The 19550-nt window shown below is 40.2% G+C and overlaps 1 protein-coding gene across 3 annotated transcripts; it reads right to left on the minus strand.

Moving 5' to 3' along the window:
- Window positions 1-320: 320 nt before the first annotated feature.
- Window positions 321-17442, minus strand: LOC311049698 (E3 ubiquitin-protein ligase DTX3L-like). 3 transcript variants are annotated; one of them, XM_084063468.1, is made up of 12 exons: window positions 17418-17442; window positions 14596-14644; window positions 14364-14387; window positions 14101-14160; window positions 13901-13975; window positions 12942-13094; window positions 12647-12851; window positions 12357-12514; window positions 11156-12269; window positions 2426-2802; window positions 2110-2327; window positions 321-1496 (listed from the first exon to the last, which is right to left on the minus strand). In XM_084063468.1, exons 2-12 carry the CDS (start codon window positions 14632-14634, stop codon window positions 1427-1429), a joined length of 2493 nt encoding a protein of 830 aa, XP_083919594.1. In that variant the 5' UTR covers window positions 14635-14644; window positions 17418-17442; the 3' UTR covers window positions 321-1426. The 3 variants fall into 3 exon arrangements, with proteins under 3 accessions (XP_083919594.1, XP_083919596.1, XP_083919595.1); XM_084063469.1 differs by lacking the exons at window positions 321-1496; window positions 2110-2327; window positions 2426-2802 and adding exons at window positions 8612-9747; window positions 10469-10686 and having other exon boundaries at window positions 10785-12269; XM_084063470.1 differs by lacking the exons at window positions 11156-12269; window positions 12357-12514; window positions 12647-12851; ... (4 more) ...; window positions 14596-14644; window positions 17418-17442 and adding an exon at window positions 4997-5001 and having other exon boundaries at window positions 2426-4000.
- Window positions 17443-19550: the final 2108 nt, after the last annotated feature.

The raw sequence follows: 19550 nt of genomic DNA on the forward strand, positions 1-19550 counted from the left end.
TGGGGGTCCTTGGCATGAAGACGTTTGAGGACCACTGCCTTACACCAGTGGTTCTCAAACGTTTCATGTCAAGCACCTCCAAAATGAAATGTCTCTGTGGCCCCATTTGAACAGACTTGGGGCCAGAGACCCCAATAGGACAATATCTCTTTGTTGTTATTGATTAGATTTAGTACGTAATTCTACAACTGATAGAAGTGGAGATCACAGTGGAGAGTGAAATCTATGACCTGAATAATCATTCTTATACATTCTCTTATTGGTCCTGCTCATTTAACAGCTACTTGTAAACAAAGAAATCATTAATTTGACACAAAATATTGATTTGAAAATGATTTTATTTCCCTCCACAGCAAGGTAGACAAGAGGCAGAACAGGATCCCTTGATTAACCAATTAGAATCAAGAATTCAACAAAGCCGTAATAGTGCAACATAATGAAGATTGTTGTAATGTAATGTTTAGTCACTCTCCTCATTTATTAGATTCACAAATAATGTCCCTTTCAACAAAGAGCTATATCTTTGATAATGAGCTGATGTGTTACTATAGTCCAGAGACACTTAATTAGTGCAGCATTGAAACAAACCAAGTCAAAACATCCCTGAGCTAGGACATGAAAGGTGCTGTAAGTGATATTTCTTTGTTAACAAAGATTGTAAAATATGTAAGCTCTATGTTCCAATGATAGCTATTGTAGAAGATAAATTGTTAATCATGGTATGTAATAGCATGCTATATAGATAGAGTGTTTGTTCAGTAACAGATCTCTCCAGCTCTTATAAATAGTAACATAAAATACATTGTCAGGTGTGTTCAAATCAGGAGTTTGTGTTCCAATTACAACTTGTTTCATCACTTCTAATTATCTCACATGTTTATCCTGTATGAGTTCTCTCTTGATTGGATTAAATTGGTATCCTAAAGAGCTGGAGAGATGGTGAGATCCCTGTTACTGAACAAACACCTTATAGCAATCACAATATACAACTATTTAGGAAGAAAAAGAAACATTATCACTTACAGCAGAAAAAAACATAATCATTTATATACTATTATACTTTGTTTACTATACAAAGTATGTTGTGTTGTCAATGAGCCTTAGAAATCTACTCTTTACTCTACATACATATTCCAAATCAGAGGAATTCAGTATCACAGTATTATTATATTAGTATTATTTCAACAAACATTGTGATGATCACACTCAGATTCTTCCCCAGTAAAGAATACATTGCCATGCTAAACCCTCATTAGCCACTTAAGCACTATATACTTCGTCATATAGCTAAAATAGCAGATCTACACGGTAGGTTACAATATGTTGCAACACAATGCACTGTGTCCTTGTGAATCTGCTATTTTCAAACATTTTAGGGCCATTTTTCGGCATGTCCAAAATAGGGATACCAGGATGAAAGTAATAATCATTCGATGCCTTTAGCCTTCAGCTCAGCCTTCACTCTGCTCAGGTAGCCGTCGTCAGGGTAACCAAACCTGTGGGAACAACACACAACATGGCCGAGTATTTATTTCATGTCACATGAAATCACAGTAGTCCTACAGCAGTGGTTTTCAACCTTTTCAGGCTGTGAACCCTCAGAATAATATTTGAACTGGAGACACCACAAAATAATCATATTTGAACTGGGGACCCCCCACCCTGATAAGCACTTGGAATTGTAGGAGTTGAGGCATTACATTTTGTTTGACTCTGATAATTATTTTGAAAATAGCAAATCTACAAGCTGGCATTGTGAGCTTGTAGCTATTTTCAAATGTTTTGTGTCTTTCTTAAATTATTTGACAATTTGGCACATTTTTACCAGTTTTTATAGTATAGTTTTATGATTAATTTTGACGCAGTAATGGTCTTATTTTTATGTATTTATTGTCATTGTAGAGGTATAAAAAAGGTCTTAAAAGGCCTTAAATTGACACTCTATAAATGTGCAGATACCCTGTATATACTTATACTGTATGTTGGTTTGTTTACTGATGAATGTTGCACATTAAGCTAATCATATGGGGACCCCCGACCCACAGCTTGAGAACCACTGTCCTACAGAAACCCTTCACAAAAACAATGTTTAACAGAAGTACTCTGTACCCTTGTGGTCCTCCACTCATGTTGGTCTTGTGGTGGATGTCATTCCAGGTCACCTGGTCCTCATTCCCGGTGGTCACCGAGGTCCCCACGGTGAAGATGAGCTTCTGGTCAAACGCTTTCTTCAACAGCCTGACCACCTCCTTGCCCTCGTTGTTGTCCGGTAGATATGCTGTTCTTTGAGTGCCGTAATAGTGCTTTCCAGGGTTGGGATGTTTCTCCTGTACAGGGCGAGTGTTTAAAATGCATTAATATATCCACAATTAACATACAACAGACAGACAGTATGATTATAATTTTCTGAACTACAGGTTTTTACCGTCTGTGTTCCACCTGGAATGTTATAGTTGATGGTTATTGTGCCACAGCGAGGGAATCCAGGCAGGGGATAGCGAGAAGAATTCCATGTCATGGTTCCATGTGGCTGATCTCCCTCCATCTTCCCAAAGACGTCATAACACACAGGACAGACGGGCCCCGAAACTTTCACCAGCCGTATCTTACAGTCCTTACAAAGCTCATGGCCGCATTTTAGTTTTTCCATTTGGGGACGATTTTCAAGACATATAGGACATTTTTCTTTGGTTTCTCCCGCAGCTGTAGCTCCGGCCGCCGTGGCTGTTCCAGCACTCGGCTCGTTGTTGTAGCTCAAGTGTCCGATCTTGTTCTTGTCGTGGTCTTTAAACACAGGCTTACCTAGCTCACGCTGTACGGCATGAAGTGCAGGGCCCAGGTTCTGGGGTAACCCAAAGAGGGTCCAGGAGCCATGATCATCTTGAACACTGACACCAGGATGGAGCGTGTCCTTATTGACACTAATCACCTGTGTTGTTAGGTGACTCTGCTTCTCCATCTCTTCACTGAGTGTCTTCTTCAGCTGATCCACAGCTGTCCTCACAGTCCCCACGTATGAAGATGGATGGACACTGACCTTTGTCCAGTCCTTGATGGGTGGAGGGGTGTTGATGGATGTAATGTTCTGGAGAAGTTGGAGGTGGTCTTCAGTGTGTGAGAGCTGTTTAAGCTCAGAGCTTCTCTTCTCTAACTGAGTGATTTCCTGTTGCAGCTCTTTAATGAAGCCTTCAGCCTGTTTCTCTGTTGTTTTCTGCTTCTCTTCAATCACATTCATGAGCTCAGCCTGGCTTCTCTTAATACAGCTGATCAGAGCAGTGAAGACCTTCACACCGTCTGCTATCTCTCTGTCTGCATCTTTCTTGCTGAGCTGTACTGAGTGTTTGACCTCGTGAATCTTCACTTGTCTCTCCTGGATCATCTGCTGAACTTCAGCCTCTGTCTTTCCCAGCTCAGCCTTCTTTCCTTCATATGCCTCTTTCAGAGATACAATGCGATGGGACTTGTGGTCTGCCTCGGTGCAGAACTGACAAACACACGTGTGGTCAGTCTTACAGAACAGCTCCAGAGGTCTGTCATGTTTCTTACACAAAATATCTTCCAGGTTCTTTACAGGGTCGATTAGTTTGTGTCGTTTAAATGCTGGGACTCTCTGATGAGGCTCCAGGTGAGTCTCACAGTAGGAGGCCAGACACACCAGGCAAGACTTCACGGCCTTGAGCTTTGGTTCAGTACAGAAGTCACAGGAGACTTCATCTGGTTTAGCAGGTTCTTGGTTTGTGCTGGAATGTTGTGACTTCCTGAACTGATCAGCCATCTCAGAGAAGACTTTATTAACACATAATTTTGGTCTGTCATTGAAGTTTTCTTTACATAGAGGACACTGACACACAACACTACTATCCCAGTAATGTGTGATACAGGTTTTGCAGTAGTTGTGTCCACATGGAGTGGTGATTGGATCAGTGAACACATCCAGACAGATAGAACACATGAACTGCTCTTCAGACAGGAGACTGCTGGCAGACGCCATTTCTACACACTGAGAGTAAAAACAAAAGAAGGGAAGTTCTTGAATGATACTTGTCTTAGTTTAATTTATATCATGTAGTATACAGTACATGTATTGTGTTGAGAAACATAGTGCAGACATGCTTAGACTTTACCTCACTGCAAAATACCAAATTTTGCAAATATCAAAATCGATAAACATACATTGATAGTCAGTCTTTGAAACGAGGCTTGTTTTTAGCTGTACAGTTAGGCTACATGACAACTCGTTCAGTTACTTTCCATTATACCAGCCAGAGCCAGCCATTGAAGACATAAGTTATCCTGAAACATGACCGTCATGGATGAACTTCAACCTGGTGTTTTGCACTTTCTCCATTTACGGTCCGTACATCTACATAAACAGTCAGATGTCGAATATAAAGTGCTAACCTCATGGCCACGGATGTTATAATTATGTATGGGCTCCCAGAAGTACCTGAATATTCTGTATTGTTCAATAAAAAGCATTTTAATCCGATCGGTGGCCATTTCCTTCGTATTTCCTCCATATGCTTTCAACTACGCGACCCTATCGGTTGGAAGGTGTACTGCACTCTAATACATTATGACTCTATGAGAAAATGGCCGCCGTTCGATTTTAAATGCTTTTTATTGAACAATACGGAGGATACGGGTCCTTTTGAGGGCCCGAACATAATTGTAACATCCATGGCCATGAGGTAAGCACTTAATATGTTAAATCTGAACGTTTATGTAGATGTATGGACCCTAAATGGAAAAAGTGCAAACACCAGGTTGAAGTTCAGCCATGACGGTCGTGACAGACGACCGACATGTGAACCATGGCTAAAGCATTTCATTTCATTTATAGTTAGGAGGATCCCATTCCCTTGTGATTTTTGAACAAATTCTAATGCCATTTTAATCTGACGTTTGTCCCGTCTATAGTTTCGTCTATAGTCTTTAAATATTTACCTGAGTATTTAGAATCTAGATGACTATTATTGTAACGTAGAAGACTCACATGTGTTCGTAGTTCCGGATAAATGAAAGTGAAAGACAGTAACTGTAAAAACATACGACTGGTGACGATTGTGTTTGCATAATGGGGGCTGCGCCGGTTGCGCCAAATGAAAACATTTGGGTGTGTGTCATTATAACTCTATGTTTTGTGTGGGTCATAGTGTTTTGCATCTGGAATATATAAGTGTTCAAAAATAAATATTACAAGAATACTTGACACAAGTAAAATAAGGGCAAACATCATCCAGGCTAAATACATGTCGCTCTACAAATGCAAAGACAACATTAAACAGGGAGGACATCGCTGCTCCAGGTTCTATTTCAGTTCTTCAAAACCAACTCTATAAGAGCCAGCTCATGAGAATTATGTTACACAGTTAAATCCGTGTATCAACTGAACGCTGCATACACGGATTCAGCAACGGCACCTACTAACCTCGCATCACCAGTCTTTCCACCTCGGAGGAGTAACATGCCTCTCTCTCCACTGGGGAAGTAAAAAGAGGAGAGGTAGTGTGTCAAGTTGTAGCTCTGGTTCAGAGCTTTAGTGAGTTCCCTCTAACGCTCTGGAAGACCCCTCGCTCTGCGCATATACAAGGAATTCCACTGCCCTGCCAGCGTTCAAGTGTAGTGAAAATAAACTAAACCATTTCGCTACTCACCGAAGCAAAGGCTGTTTTGTGTTGTTGAAAGTCTATTCTCCAACCCCGCACGCCTAAATGCACCCCACCTACTCTGTAAAATACACTTTTTGGGCAGAAAATAAAATATGTCAGCGAGACGGACATTATTTGTATTTACTCCACAGTGCCCTCTACAGATCTGGGGGATTTGAACTTACCATTAACCAAAATGTAGAGGGCATAGAGGTTATGACGCTAGCGTACCATAGCAGCCTGCTTTGCGGCGAGATCAGAGCGTGACGTTACTCTCTCTTCTACACTCTGGTTGTAGCCAATAATGCAATCATTATTTACATATTAACCCTTTCTTTCAGACATAATCATATATATATATATATATATATATATATATATATATATATATATATATATATATATATATATATATATATATATATATATATATATATATATATATATATATATATATATATATATATAAATCTGCTACACATACTCAGGGACGGATTATGGCTTGGGCAAAGTGTGCACATGCACAGGGCCCTGAGCCAATGGGGGGCCTTGGATTTAATAGGCTTTTAAAAATATATATATAATATACATAATATATATATATATATACCCTAACCCTAACCCTAAAACCGAAATAAAGTAACCCAAAAACGCCCAATATAACCGCAATAACCGCAAAAAAATCCGCGCGCGCTGCGCGCGCGGGGGGGAGGGGGGGGGGTCCGTTGCGATTTTGTGCACAGGGCCCGTTTTCACTTTAATCCGTCTATGCACATACTGTATACAAACTGGTAGGCTATATGGTGTCAAGTGAATTAATGAGTGGTTGTCATCGCATATTATAAACGCTTTCTTCATTATATCTTGACATCCGTAATAACCTGGAGAAAGACTGAATAGGCCCACTTTAAACATTGTATCACAACCTGGCATTCAGATTTCAAAACTGTTTTTTTTTTTAAATCAATATTCGTATTTATAAGAATAATGACAAATCTCATGCATGTGAGTGTTTTTCATGTTATTTTTGGGTGGTGGGATTGACCCTCAATAATATTGTCTAGTTGTCATCCATCAGAGTTGTATTCACCAGTGGTTCTCAAAGTGGGGTCCGGGGACCCCCAGGGGTCCTTGTGTACCGTATAGTTAACAGAATCACAATCATTTCAACCACTTTTTCCATTTATATGTTGGCTATTCCGAAATAGCAGATCTACAAGCTCACAGCCTGTACATCTGCTATTTTTGAACATTTCTTTTAAATATCGAAAATGTTTGGAAAATCTTGAATAATCTTGATTTCTTATCCCTTTTACACAAATCTTCTCTGCAGGGGGTCCCTGGCACAAAACATTTTCAGATGGGGGTCCGCTGCCAAACTAACATGTCAATTTGGGGGTCCTTGACATGAAAAAGTTTGAGAGACACTGGTATGTAATGTATACACACTGTCCACCCTGTTGCTATAACTACAGCTATGTGTGGTGGAAACAAATTGAATCAGACGCTTCAGTGAGAAAAGAGAAACAGATAAAGGGTCCTATATTGCGCCTTACCCCTTATGCCTAAACGTATTAGCCTAATTTTTTTTTACGATTTTGAAAAACATTTTAAAATAGTGAAAATAGCTGATCTACATCCACGTGTTGAGAGTTTGTAGCAGTAAAACATGTCTAATACGTTTAGGCATCATACAGGGGTAAGATGCCGTGCAGGATAGGGCCCATCATGGTCCCTATCCTCCTATCATCACCTCTTCATCGCTTCCTTCTCCTCATCTTCATTTCCTTCCATGAGAAACGTTGAGTGTGAGCTCTGGACATACTGATAGAAGTACAACACTGACCTCTCTGTCTCAGATGATTAGGACAGAATGAAAGCAGCAGTGATGGAAGAAGTACTAAAACATTTTACTTAGATAAAAGTATCAATTCTGCAATGTAGAAATACTCTGTTACAAGTACAAATCTGGTATTCAAAATGCACTTGAGTAAAAGTACAAAAGTACTGTTGTTGAAATATATTTAAAGTACGAAAGAAAAGTAGTCATTATGCAGAATGTCCAATTGCACAAGTCACACGTGTTATAAAATCTGCTAAAAATCCTTTGAAAATAGCCGATCTACAAGCCCACAACGTGTCGCGCCGCATTGTGGGCTTGTAGATCGGCTATTTTCAAATGGGCAAAGAGCTTAAGTGGTTAATGCATGTTTTGTAATAATAATCCAAATCTACAAAGTAATTAGTAACTAGAGTTTTCAAATAATTGTAGTGGAGTAAAAGTACAATATTTGCCTAAGAGATGTAGTGGAGTAGTGAAGTAAAAATATCGAAGATTGGAAATACTCCAGTAAAGTAAAAATACCTGAACATTAAAATGTTCAGGTATTTCTACTTTACTGGAGCACAGTTGAGTACATTGCCACCTCTGGGAAGCAGGGTTTCCATTTACCTGTTCTGTTCCTGGCTTTCCAGATGTGAAGGCGGTGAACACACAGATATCTAATACAGTGGTTCTCAATCATAATGTCATGTCAAGGACCCCCAAATTTGTCCCACGGACCCCCCATTTCAACAGATTTGGGGTGAGGGACCCCGATAAGATAATATTTTTTGTTGTTAACAATATTAGTTAATTAAAACTACAGATTCAAATACACATTTTTTCCTTAACTTTGTGTAATCAAATATGATGCTATGTATGGTCCTGTTAATATGAACCTTCCAGTAATATGTTTAAAAGATGCATCATTACCAACAGATTAACAGATCAGGAACATAATTCTGTAACTGATAGAAGTGGAGATCAACTGTGGAGAGAGTGAAACCTATGACCTGAATAATCATTCTTATACATTGTCTTATTGCTCCTGCTCTTTTAACAGCTACTTGTAAACAAAAAAATCAATCATTTGACACAAAATATTGATTTGAAAATGATTTTTTTTTTATTTCCCTCCACAGCAAGGTAGACAAGAGGCAGAACAGGATCCCTTGATTAACCAATTAGAATCAAGAATACAACAAAGCCGTAATAGTGGAACATAATGAAGATTGTTGTAATGTAATTTTTAGTCACTTCCCTCATTTATTAGATTCACAAATAATGTCCCTTTAAACAAAGACCTACTATCTTTGATAATGAGCTGATGTGTTACTGCATGTAGTCCAGAGACACTTAATTAGTGCAACATTGAGACAAACCAAACCAAGTCAAAACATCCCTGAGCTAGGACATGAAAGGTGCTGTAAGAGATATTTCTTTGTTAAAACTAAGATTGTAAAAAAGATAAAGCTCTATGTTCCAATGATAGCTATTGTATATGATACATTGATAATCTTGGTATGTAATAGCATGCTATATAGAGTTTGTTCAGTAACAGCTCTCTCCAGCTCTTATAAATAGTAACATAAAATACATTGTAAGGTGGGTTCAAATCAGGAGTTTGTGTCAGTCAGTTTGTTTCATCACTTCTAATTATTTCACTTGTGTATCCTGTATTTTATGTTTACTTAAGAGCTGGAGAGATGGTGAGATCCCTGTTACTGAACAAACACCTTATAGCAATCACAATATACAACTATTTAGGACTTAGGACAAAAACATTATCACTTACATCAGCACAAATCATAAACATTAATATACTATTATACTTTGTTTACTATACAAAGTATCTTGTGTTGTCAATGAGCCTTAGAAATCTACTCTTTGCTCTACATACATATTCCAAATCAGAGGAATTCAGTATCATAGTATATTATTAGTATTATTTCAACATTGTGATGATCACACTCAGATTCTTCCCAGTAAAGAGTAAAGTGCCATGCTAAATCCTCATTAGCCACTTGAGCACTATATACTTCGTCATAAAGCTAAAATTGCAGATCTTACAACATGTCGCAACTCGCAACATGATGCACTATGATCTTGTGAATCTGCTATTTTCAAACATTTTTTATTTTTGGGCCATTTTTCGGCGTGTGCAAAATAGGGATACCAGGATTACTTAAGTTTTGAAGTAATAATCATTCGATGCCTTTAGCCTTCAGCTCAGCCTTCACTCTGCTCAGGTAGCCGTCGTCAGGGTAACCAAACCTGTGGGAACAACACACAACATGGCCGAGTATTTATTTCATGTCACATGAAATCACAGTAGTCCTACAGCAGTGGTTTTCAACCTTTTCAGGCTGCGACCCCCCAAAATAATCATATTTTAACTGGAGACCCCTCAAAATAATCATATTTGAACTGGAGACCCCTCAAAATAATCATAGTTGAACTGGAGACCCCTCAAAATAATCATATTTGAACTGGAGACCCCTCAAAATAATCATATTTGAACTGGGGACCCCCCACCCTGATAAGCACATGGAATTGTAGGCATTGAGGCATTACATTTCGTTTGACTCTGTTCCATAGACATTTATTTTGAAAATAGCAGATCTACAAGCTGGCGTTGTGAGCTTGTAGATCAGCTATTTTCAAATGTTTTGCCTCTTTCTTATATTATTTGACAATTTGGCACATTTTGACCAGTTGTTACGGTATAGTTTGATTACTTTTGACAGAGTAATGGTCTTATTTTTATGTATTTACTTAGGTATTAAAAAGGTCTTAAAAGGCCTTAAATTGTAACTTTATAAATGTGCAGATACCCAGTATACGCTTATACTGTATGTTGGTTTGTTTACGGTTGAGTGAGAAAACTATGTTGGACATTAAGCTAATCATCTGGGGACCCCCGACCCACAGCTTGAGAACCACTGTCCTACAGAAACCCTTCAGAAAAACAATGTTTAACAGAAGTACTCTGTACCCTTGTGGTCCTCCACTCATGTTGGTCTTGTGGTGGATGTCATTCCAGGTCACCTGGTCCTCATTCCCAGTGGTCACCGAGGTCCCCACGGTGAAGATGAGCTTCTGGTCAAACGCTTTCTTCAACAGCCTGACCACCTCCTTGCCCTCGTTGTTGTCCGGTAGATAAGCTGTTCTTTGAGTGCCGTAATAGTGCTTTCCGGGGTTGGGATGTTTCTCCTGTACAGGGCGAGTGTTTAAAATGCATTAATATATCCACAATTAACATACAACAGACAGACAGTATGATTATAATTTTCTGAACTACAGGTTTTTACCGTCTGTGTTCCACCTGGGATGTTATAGTTGATGGTTATTGTGCCACAGCGAGGGAATCCAGGCAGGGGATAGCGAGAAGAATTCCATGTCATGGATCCATGTGGCTGATCTCCCTCTATCTTCCCAAAGACGTCTTTACACACAGGACAGACGGGCCCCATTTTTTCCACCATCTGTATCTTACAGTCCGTACAAAGTTCGTGGCCGCATTTTAGTTTTTCCATTTGGGGACCATTTTCCATACATATAGGACATTTTTCTTTAGTTTCTGTTTCAGCTGTAGCTCCGGCCACCGTGGCTGTTCCAGCACTCGTCTCGTTGCTGTAGCTCAAGTGTCCGATCTTGTCGTGTTCTTTAAACACAGGCTTACCCAGCTCACGCTGCACGGCATCAGGTGTGGGGCCCTGTGTTTGGTTATGTGATGACCCTAAGACGGTCCAGGAGCCATGATCATCTTGAACACCGACACCATGATGGAGAGCGGACTTGTCTTGAAGCTTGTCTGCCACCTTCTGGGCCTCCTGGTCGGGGAGCTGTAGGGAGGAGCTCATGGTGGATGTCACAACCTTCTGGTAGAGACGCAGCAGAGCTCTGAACGCATGACTCTCCAGGGAGTTGGATGCTACAGCGCTGCTGCTGCTGCTGCTGGCAGGTTTCACCCGAACTGTGATTTTATCCCGAGAGAGCTTCTCTGGCTCTAATGACACATTATACTTCGTTTTTATGTCCGCTAGTGTCTTTCCCAATGTTGTAGTTATTACCGTCCAGTGGCACTTATCCACGGTCAGCCCGCCAGAGACCGAAGGGTCCTTCTTGACCATGCCGATCTCCTGTGTTGTTCTGTGACGATCTTGCTGAGAGGGTGCATCTGAAAAGCTGCTCTGTGGTATTTGTAAGGACTGGCGGACTTCACCCACACTCTTGGATGGCCCGCTCACGGTCATCTCTCCGCAGGATGCAGTGAGCACCAGCTTGGACTCTTCTCGCTGGATGTTTTGAAGCATGCGCTTCCAGTCTCCCTGATCCGCGTGCTTCAGAGGAACGGTGACGCTGCCGAAATCACCTAAGCGCTGCTGAGCCAGATTTGTGAACTCGGCGAGAGCACGTTCAGGATTCAATGAACTTCTGTTGTTCTTCTGGTCAACTTCAAAGGACACCTTCAGCTCGGCTGTGATTGAAACCCCGTTCTCTCGTTCGATGCGTTTCATTTCCTCTCTGTAGGCCTGGTTCAGATATACAAAGTGGCTCATAGGGAAGGGGACGCTGAACTCTGTCTCCTGACCTCTCTGAGGGGACGGGACGTTGACCTCTGTCTCCTGACCTCTCTGAGGGGACGGGAGGTTGACCTCTGTCTCCTGACCTCTCTGAGGGGACGGGACGTTAGCCTCTGTCTCCTGACCTCTCTGAGGGGTCGGGTCGCTGACGTCTGTCTTCTGACCTCTTGGATCAGCAGCAGTACTCTGTGCATCCATGTGGGGTTTCACCTGGAATGAATATGAAATTCATTAAATTGTCACCTACATTTGTATGTATTCAATTCAAACCAGTTCGCTGCACAGCACAGTACGTACATCTTGTGCAGCTGATGGTAATGGAGAATGAACGGCCAGTGAACTGCTGTCTGGTGTGTGAGTCTTAATCTCTGCTGCTGGCAGAAACTGTATTTTCGCTGTTTTCTTGCCTTTTACTGGCAGGATTATTTCTTGTGACACCAGAAGATGTTCCAGAGCTTTAAGTAAGAAAAACACCACATGATTAATTTGTCCAAAGAAAGACTGGTGGAATAAATGTCATACTTAATGGTGATTATGTGGGATTTATCATTAATACTTGTAACTCAATAATAAAGTACATATTGTACCTGAAGCAGGTTGAATTATGACCTCAGCACACAAATCTGAGAGACTTTCAATGGTGCAACTTGTGTCTGGCATATTTTCATTTTTGTTGAACCAAGTCTGCAGAGCTTTTTGCAGTAGACGTTTCTGTAATGGTTCATCCTGTGGCCAATCTAGAACAAAAAGTTCTGCTTTTCTTCCTGTGTTTTCATTTGAAGTCCCTTCACCCTGAAAAAAACATGGTAAACAAATCTACTTTATAGCATGTGGCTTTACTGCACAACATTAAAAGGCCATGATTTAGGATAACTATTTTACCACATTAAAAGGCTCTGGCATGGCAGTAGGGGACTGAGGAGGCCTCTCTGTTTGTGCATCAGAATTCAGAGAAGTCCGATGGGTCATAGAGGTCGGTCTGTTGTCAGAACCAGTGTTCCATCCATGATCTACATCCATCTCTCCTCCTCCAGTCTGAGACGGAAACCAAAACACAATGAGAAGCGTTAATGTCACCACACACACGCACGCACGCACGCACGCACGCACACACACACACACACACACACACACACACACACACACACACACACACACACACACACACACACACACACACACACACACACACACACACACACACACACACACACACACACACACACACACACACACACACACACACACACACAGTCAATAGTCACCCACCTATTCTCTTTCTACAGCAATGCCACCCAAGTGTGGAATGCCGTCGCCTTAAAAAATGTGGTTCACTGGCTTCCTTTAAAACAGGCCTTTCAGGTGGCCAAAGGGGGAGGTAATTATCACTAATTATCACACACCTGTCTCACTCCCTTAGACAGGTGATGACCCCCCCATTTTTTTTTCATATAGTGTTTTATATTTGTGATGATACTGAATTTGTGTTATTTTTTATGTTATGCTGATGAATTGAATACATAGGACCCCAACAGAAACAAGACCGCAAGGACTTTTTTAATGTTATCCTTTTAGACTTTTTAGAGAAGTGTTTGACTGTACTCGTGCTGTTTTGTCTGTTTTTAAAATCAATCAAAAAGTCCGACCAAGCAATCTAATTGGTTAAAATAGATCCACCCCCCCCCCCCCCCCCCATCTCAATGTATATTTTGTTCCAGGGACCACCAGAAGCAAAGATTTGAGTTAGACGTGTGTGTGTGTGTGTGTGTGTGTGTGTGTGTGTGTGTGTGTGTGTGTGTGTGTGTGTGTGTGTGTGTGTGTGTGTGTGTGTGTGTGTGTACCTGTTGCCTCACCACTGTACTGGCTGAAAGGGGTTGGGAGACAATAGGAGGATCCTCCACACTTGACCCTGTAGTCTAAAGAAAGACAGTAGAGGGTTGCACCGTGGTCATGTACTGTACCTTACTAAAATGGTCAACTGAAATGGATCTGTACTTCATGGTAAATGTTTACAGAGAACGTATAATAGACAGATATCTACCCTGTGGGTGTTCCAGTCGGAGTAGCGCTCTGAAGCCTGAGGTTGTTGGCCTGCATCGTCCTATTAGAAACAAACCACAAAAATAATGTCAAAGAAAGAGTTAACAAATCAAACTAATTGGCCTGACATGCAGCATGTTGATGTGAATATAAAAGAAGTGCTGTTCTGAAGATGATATTTACATTACACAGTATAGTTAACTGAATGAATATGTACTTCATGGTAAATGTTTTACAGAGAACTTATAATAGACAGATATTTACCTTGAGAGAACGAGGTTGTTCGTCCTGTAGCAACCAACCACAAAAGAAAAAAGTAAAATGAATAATGTTGATGTGAATATCAAATAAGTTGCTGTTCTGAAGACTAGTGATATTTACATGCACAGTATAGTTAACTGAATGAATATGTTGTTTCAATATAATATTATTCAAATGATCAAATGAAATCTCTTCTGGACTATTATACTTGTGTCAAAACATTTCAACCACTCACAATGTCCATGTCTTCAGGTTCATCATTTCTGCTCGTCATACTGATAATCCTTTAAGAAAGACACAACAATCGTGAGGTCATTAGTAACATCAATAATAATAATAAAACTATATTTGTATGTATAGCACTTTTCAAAAGTATTCACACAAAAAAAATAATAACAGAGTTGCCGTAATACAGTTAAAATTGAAAGGATAAAACATTAAAAGCAACTTTGCAGAAATATGTTTTAAGAAGGGATTCCTTAGACAGGCTGTTCTAAAGTGTACTGTAGCTTTAATTGCAAAATCCGGTCTCCTTATCTTTTGAACCTGGACTTTGGAACGACTAGCAGTGCTTTATCTGAAGATCTCTATCTCCCAGACTTAATGTAGAGTTGTGTGCAGGATGTAATTTGCATACAGATGTGAGGGAGGGGACTTAATTTAATTAACTACATTAAAAATATATATTTAATTTTAAACCAAAAATCCTCTCTCTCACTCTTATTACCCAGTGTGCCAGCGATCCCTGTGCCAATGTTGGCACCCTGGCCCAAGGTTGCCTGCCCCCTGGTGTAGAGGCACTGCCTCTACACCCTGCTGTAGAGGCAGTGCCTCTGGTCGCTCTGGATTAAGAGTCTCTGCTAGATGCCTAAATTGTGCTGCATAAATAAAACTCTAGAATGTAACCGTTCTGAGCTATGCCTTTCAAAGTAACCCGAGATAGGCCACGCTTAAAGCAGTGGTTCTCAAACTTTTTCATGTCAAGGACCCCCAAATTGACACTTATTAGCCCACGGACCGCCATTTGAAAAGATATGCCAGGGACCCCCCAGAAGAGAAGATGTTTAGGGCTCTAGCAGTGATTCTCAGCCATTTTAATTTCAAGGACCCCCCAGTTTGACATGCATTAGGCTACGGGACCCCCATTTAATGGAATCTCTGGGACCCCAATTTATATTGTAAAATCAATGTTAATGTAACTCTGAGAGTGTACAAATGGAACCAAATGGACCCGTCATTTGTACACTCTGAGAGTTACAGACCCATAAGGGTCCATTTGGTTAACTATCCATCATTTAGCTGGAGACCCCCTGGAACTCCCTCAAGTACCCCTGGGGGTCCCCGGACCCCATATTGAGAACCAAGGGCTTAAAGTACAGTTTGATGTTGAAATAAACATTGTTAAGATAGGCTAATGGACTTTGCTCCTGTTTTATGCTACGTGCCTGTGCAGTGATTATTGTTTTTACTGTCTTCATTTGCACATTCTCTAATAAAAATATGAAATGTTCACAATTTATACACATCATAGTTCATGGAAATACGTTCCAGAATGGTGTAAGTACGACCACTGTAGCAGTGTGACTTCTAGGGACAAGTTGTAAAAATGCTTTACTTAAAAGAAAACATAGACCTCCTGAGCACTTACAGGATAAAGTGTGTAAATACTTTGACCTTAGTGTACTTTGACCCTAGCCTATCTACAAGCTCACAATGCATTGCGGCACATTGTGAGCTTGTAGATCTGCTATTTGCTGTGAATGTCGTGAGTCTTCGCTGTTCCGAAAAAATCTAGTGTAAAGAATATCTTAAGAGAGAATAGCTTATTATTATTATTATCTTAAGAGAGGAGCAAGTCCTATCAAAGCTCTATGTTTACAAATAATAATAATAATAATAATAAATAATATTAAAGAATATCCTAAGAGAGGAGAAAGTCCTATCAATGCTGTATGTTTACTAGCCCTGAAACATGACTGTCACATCATGAGTCATGGATGAACTTCAACCTGTTGTTTGCACTTTCTCCCTCTTTGGTCCATACATTACATAAACGTTCATATTTCAAATATAAAGTGCTACACTCATGGCCATGGATGTTAACATTATGTTCGGGCCCTCAGAAGTACCCGTATCTTCCGTATTGTTCAATAAAAAGCATTTTAATCTGATCGGTGGCCATTTTCTCCGTATTTTCTCCATATGCTTTCAACTACCCTATCGGTTGGGAGGTGTATTGCACTCTGATACATTGTAACCCTGTGAGAAAATGGCCACCGATCAGTACTTGAGTACATTTACTCAAGTACTGTAAATAAGTACAATTTTTAGGTACTTTTAACTTTACTGGAGTATTTCGAATTTTCAGTACTTCTACTTCTACTCCACTACTCAGAGGCAAATATTGCACATTTACTCCACTACTATTATTTGAAAACCTTATTTTGATTATTATTACAAAACATACATTACCCACTTCAGCACTATATACATTTCGGCCATTTGAAAATAGCCGATCTATAAGCTCACAATGCGCCATGAGCTTGTAGATCTTCTATTTTCAAAATATTGTTTATACTTTATAAAACTTGTGAAATGGGACATTCTGCATAATGACTGCTTTTACTTTTGTACTTATAAAGTATATTTGATACCAATACTTGTGTACTTTTACTCAAGTAAATTTTGAATTCTGGACTTTAAAGGCTTGTAACAGAGTATTTCTACATTGCAGTATCGATACTTTTACTTAAAGTAAAAATGTACTTTTTTACACCAGACCACTGCTGATAACTTTCCAATACATGTAATATAAACGGTTATAAATAACTCGTTTGTAGCTCTAAGTACACATCACATAACTCACTCACTGACACTTTAGATTATGCAGCCAGAGCTGACATAAAACATGACATTTTAGTTTAGGATCCCATCTTAATCTGACGTGTGTCCCGTCTATAACTTTAGTCTATAGTTTCATCTCTATATACTATATTCTGTAAAGATCTAGTTGAGTATTTAGATGACTTAATATTGTAATTAAACGTAGAGACTCACTCAGTGTGTTCGTGGTGTTAGTTCCAGATAAATGAAAGTGAAACACAGTCAGTCAGTCAGTCTGATAAACACATGACTGCATGGTGACGATTCACTTCGTGGTTTGCATATCCGGTCTAGAGCGGATACGGATACGGTGTCTTGTACGATGGTTCCCCGTTGGTAGGAACAATTACAACATGTATTTGTGGGATGATTGTTACAGCTGAGTATGTGGGGGGGGGGGGGGAGGATATAGAGATATATAGAGATGAACAAACTGTGACAAATGTTCTCTGTCAACCAATGCCAAACAGCTTCTGAACTTCCGGTCCCATTAAAGGCTGGTAAACAAGCAACGAGGCTACTCAATAGTGCAGGAGTGACTGCAGTCCACTAGGGGGCACAACAACAACACAGTATGTAGAGCAGTAGATTAGGCAACTTGTTCCTGGTTTATTGTCACTTTCTCCATTTACAACCCACATCTACGTAAACGTTCATATTTCAAATATAAAGTACTGACCCCACGGCCATGGATGTAACAAGTTGAAACGCTTGGGTCTACGTACCCGTATCTTCCGTAGTGTTCAATAAAAAGCATTTTAATCCGTTCGGTGGCCATTTTCTCAAAATGTCTTTCATATACTTTCAACTACACGACCCTATCGGTTGTGAGGTGTATTTCACTATCATACATTTTAACTCTATGAGAAAATGACCGCCGATCGAATTAAAATGCTTTTTATTGGACAATAAAGAAGATACGGGTAATTAGACCCAAGCGTTTCAACTTGTTACGTCCATGGCCGTAGGGTAAGAACTTTATATTATACATTTGAACGTTTATGTAGATGTACGGGTTAATAGAAAAGAATGCCAAAAACATGAACAAGTTGCGCCATGACGCGTGTGACAGACGAGCGTCATGTGAACCACAATCTGGGAACCCATCGTCAAAAAAAAAGACAAACAGCGCCCTCTGCTGTGTTTTGTTTTACCTCTGAATCTGTTCTTGAGAGATTATGTGAACCAGGCTAAGCCTCTCAGCACCCCACCTTCTCTGTAAAATACACTTTTTGGGCAGAAAATAAAATATGTCCCCGAGACGGAAATTATTTCTATTTACTCCACAGTGCTCTCTACAGATTTGTTTAATGGTAAGTTCAAATCCTCCAGATCTGTAGAGGGCGCAGTGGAGTAAATAAAAATAAGTTACTACCAACTACCAAGGTTACTACCAAGATAATCAATATATTGTATATATTTGAACATATTTTCAGGTTATTGGTAAAACTGACAGACACTTAATTTATAAATGAGTTGTAGAAAAGTAAATGGTAAAAGGTGCCATATATATATATATATATATACGGAAGATACGGGTACTTAGACCCATATATAGCGCTTTTATCCAAAGCGCTGTACATAGTACATTACATTCACACACACATTCATACACCGATGGCGGAGGAAACCATGCAAGGCACCAACCTGCTCATCAGGAGCAATAGACCAATTATTTGTTTACTAACATTGAGCCTGAACGCACAGGTGATTGTTTCATGCAATCAATTCCCAACCTGTTTCGGGGTGCACTGGTTTCAGCACACCCCAACCCCCTCTTGTGTGTGTTGGCTAGTGAGACGCGTCCTAACGAGACCTGATATAATGGGTTTCGTTGCGCGCATACTGGCTGCGTGCAGCCAGTGTGACGTCGTCTGTTAAGGGGTCTATTAGAGGTTCAGCGTCTTGCTCAAGGACACTTCTACACTAACTCTGGGAGAGCGCCCCAGCCCGGGATCGAACTAGGAACCTTGCGGTTTCCAGTTCCCTCTACCCGGCCACTCTACCCCTGAGCCACTGCCGCCCCTAAATGAATATAAATGAATATAAAATCATAAACAATGTGTTGAGAATAAATGAATGAACAGAAGTCCTGTGAAAGATAAGAAGGATCAGAGAATCTGTGATCTGCTTGTTGAGACTCTTTGATCATCGATTAGTTTTCCCTGCAGAGGAAAAGGAGGAGCTTAGCAACACTTGGGTCTAATGCTAATGCTAATGCTAACAACAACACTGCGGTTTTGTTTACGTTTCGTAACCCTGGTGATTATTTATCTGCACTAAGCGGTGAGTCAAAGCTGTGTTTAT

Source organism: Gymnoscopelus microlampas (genome assembly GCF_963454915.1).
Source record: "Gymnoscopelus microlampas genome assembly, chromosome: 7".
Classification (NCBI taxonomy): Eukaryota; Metazoa; Chordata; class Actinopteri; order Myctophiformes; family Myctophidae; genus Gymnoscopelus; species Gymnoscopelus microlampas.

Excerpts from the sequence above, each read along its gene's own strand:
- LOC311049698 (XM_084063468.1), bottom strand. The coding sequence starts at position 14,634 with ATGACGAGCAGAAATGATGAACCTGAAGACATGGACATT. Across the intron at positions 14,388-14,595 it reads AACCTGAAGACATGGACATT|GACGAACAACCTCGTTCTCT; the intron begins GTGAGTGGTTGA and ends TGGTTGCTACAG. Across the intron at positions 12,515-12,646 it reads CATAATTCAACCTGCTTCAG|CTCTGGAACATCTTCTGGTG; the intron begins GTACAATATGTA and ends TCTTACTTAAAG.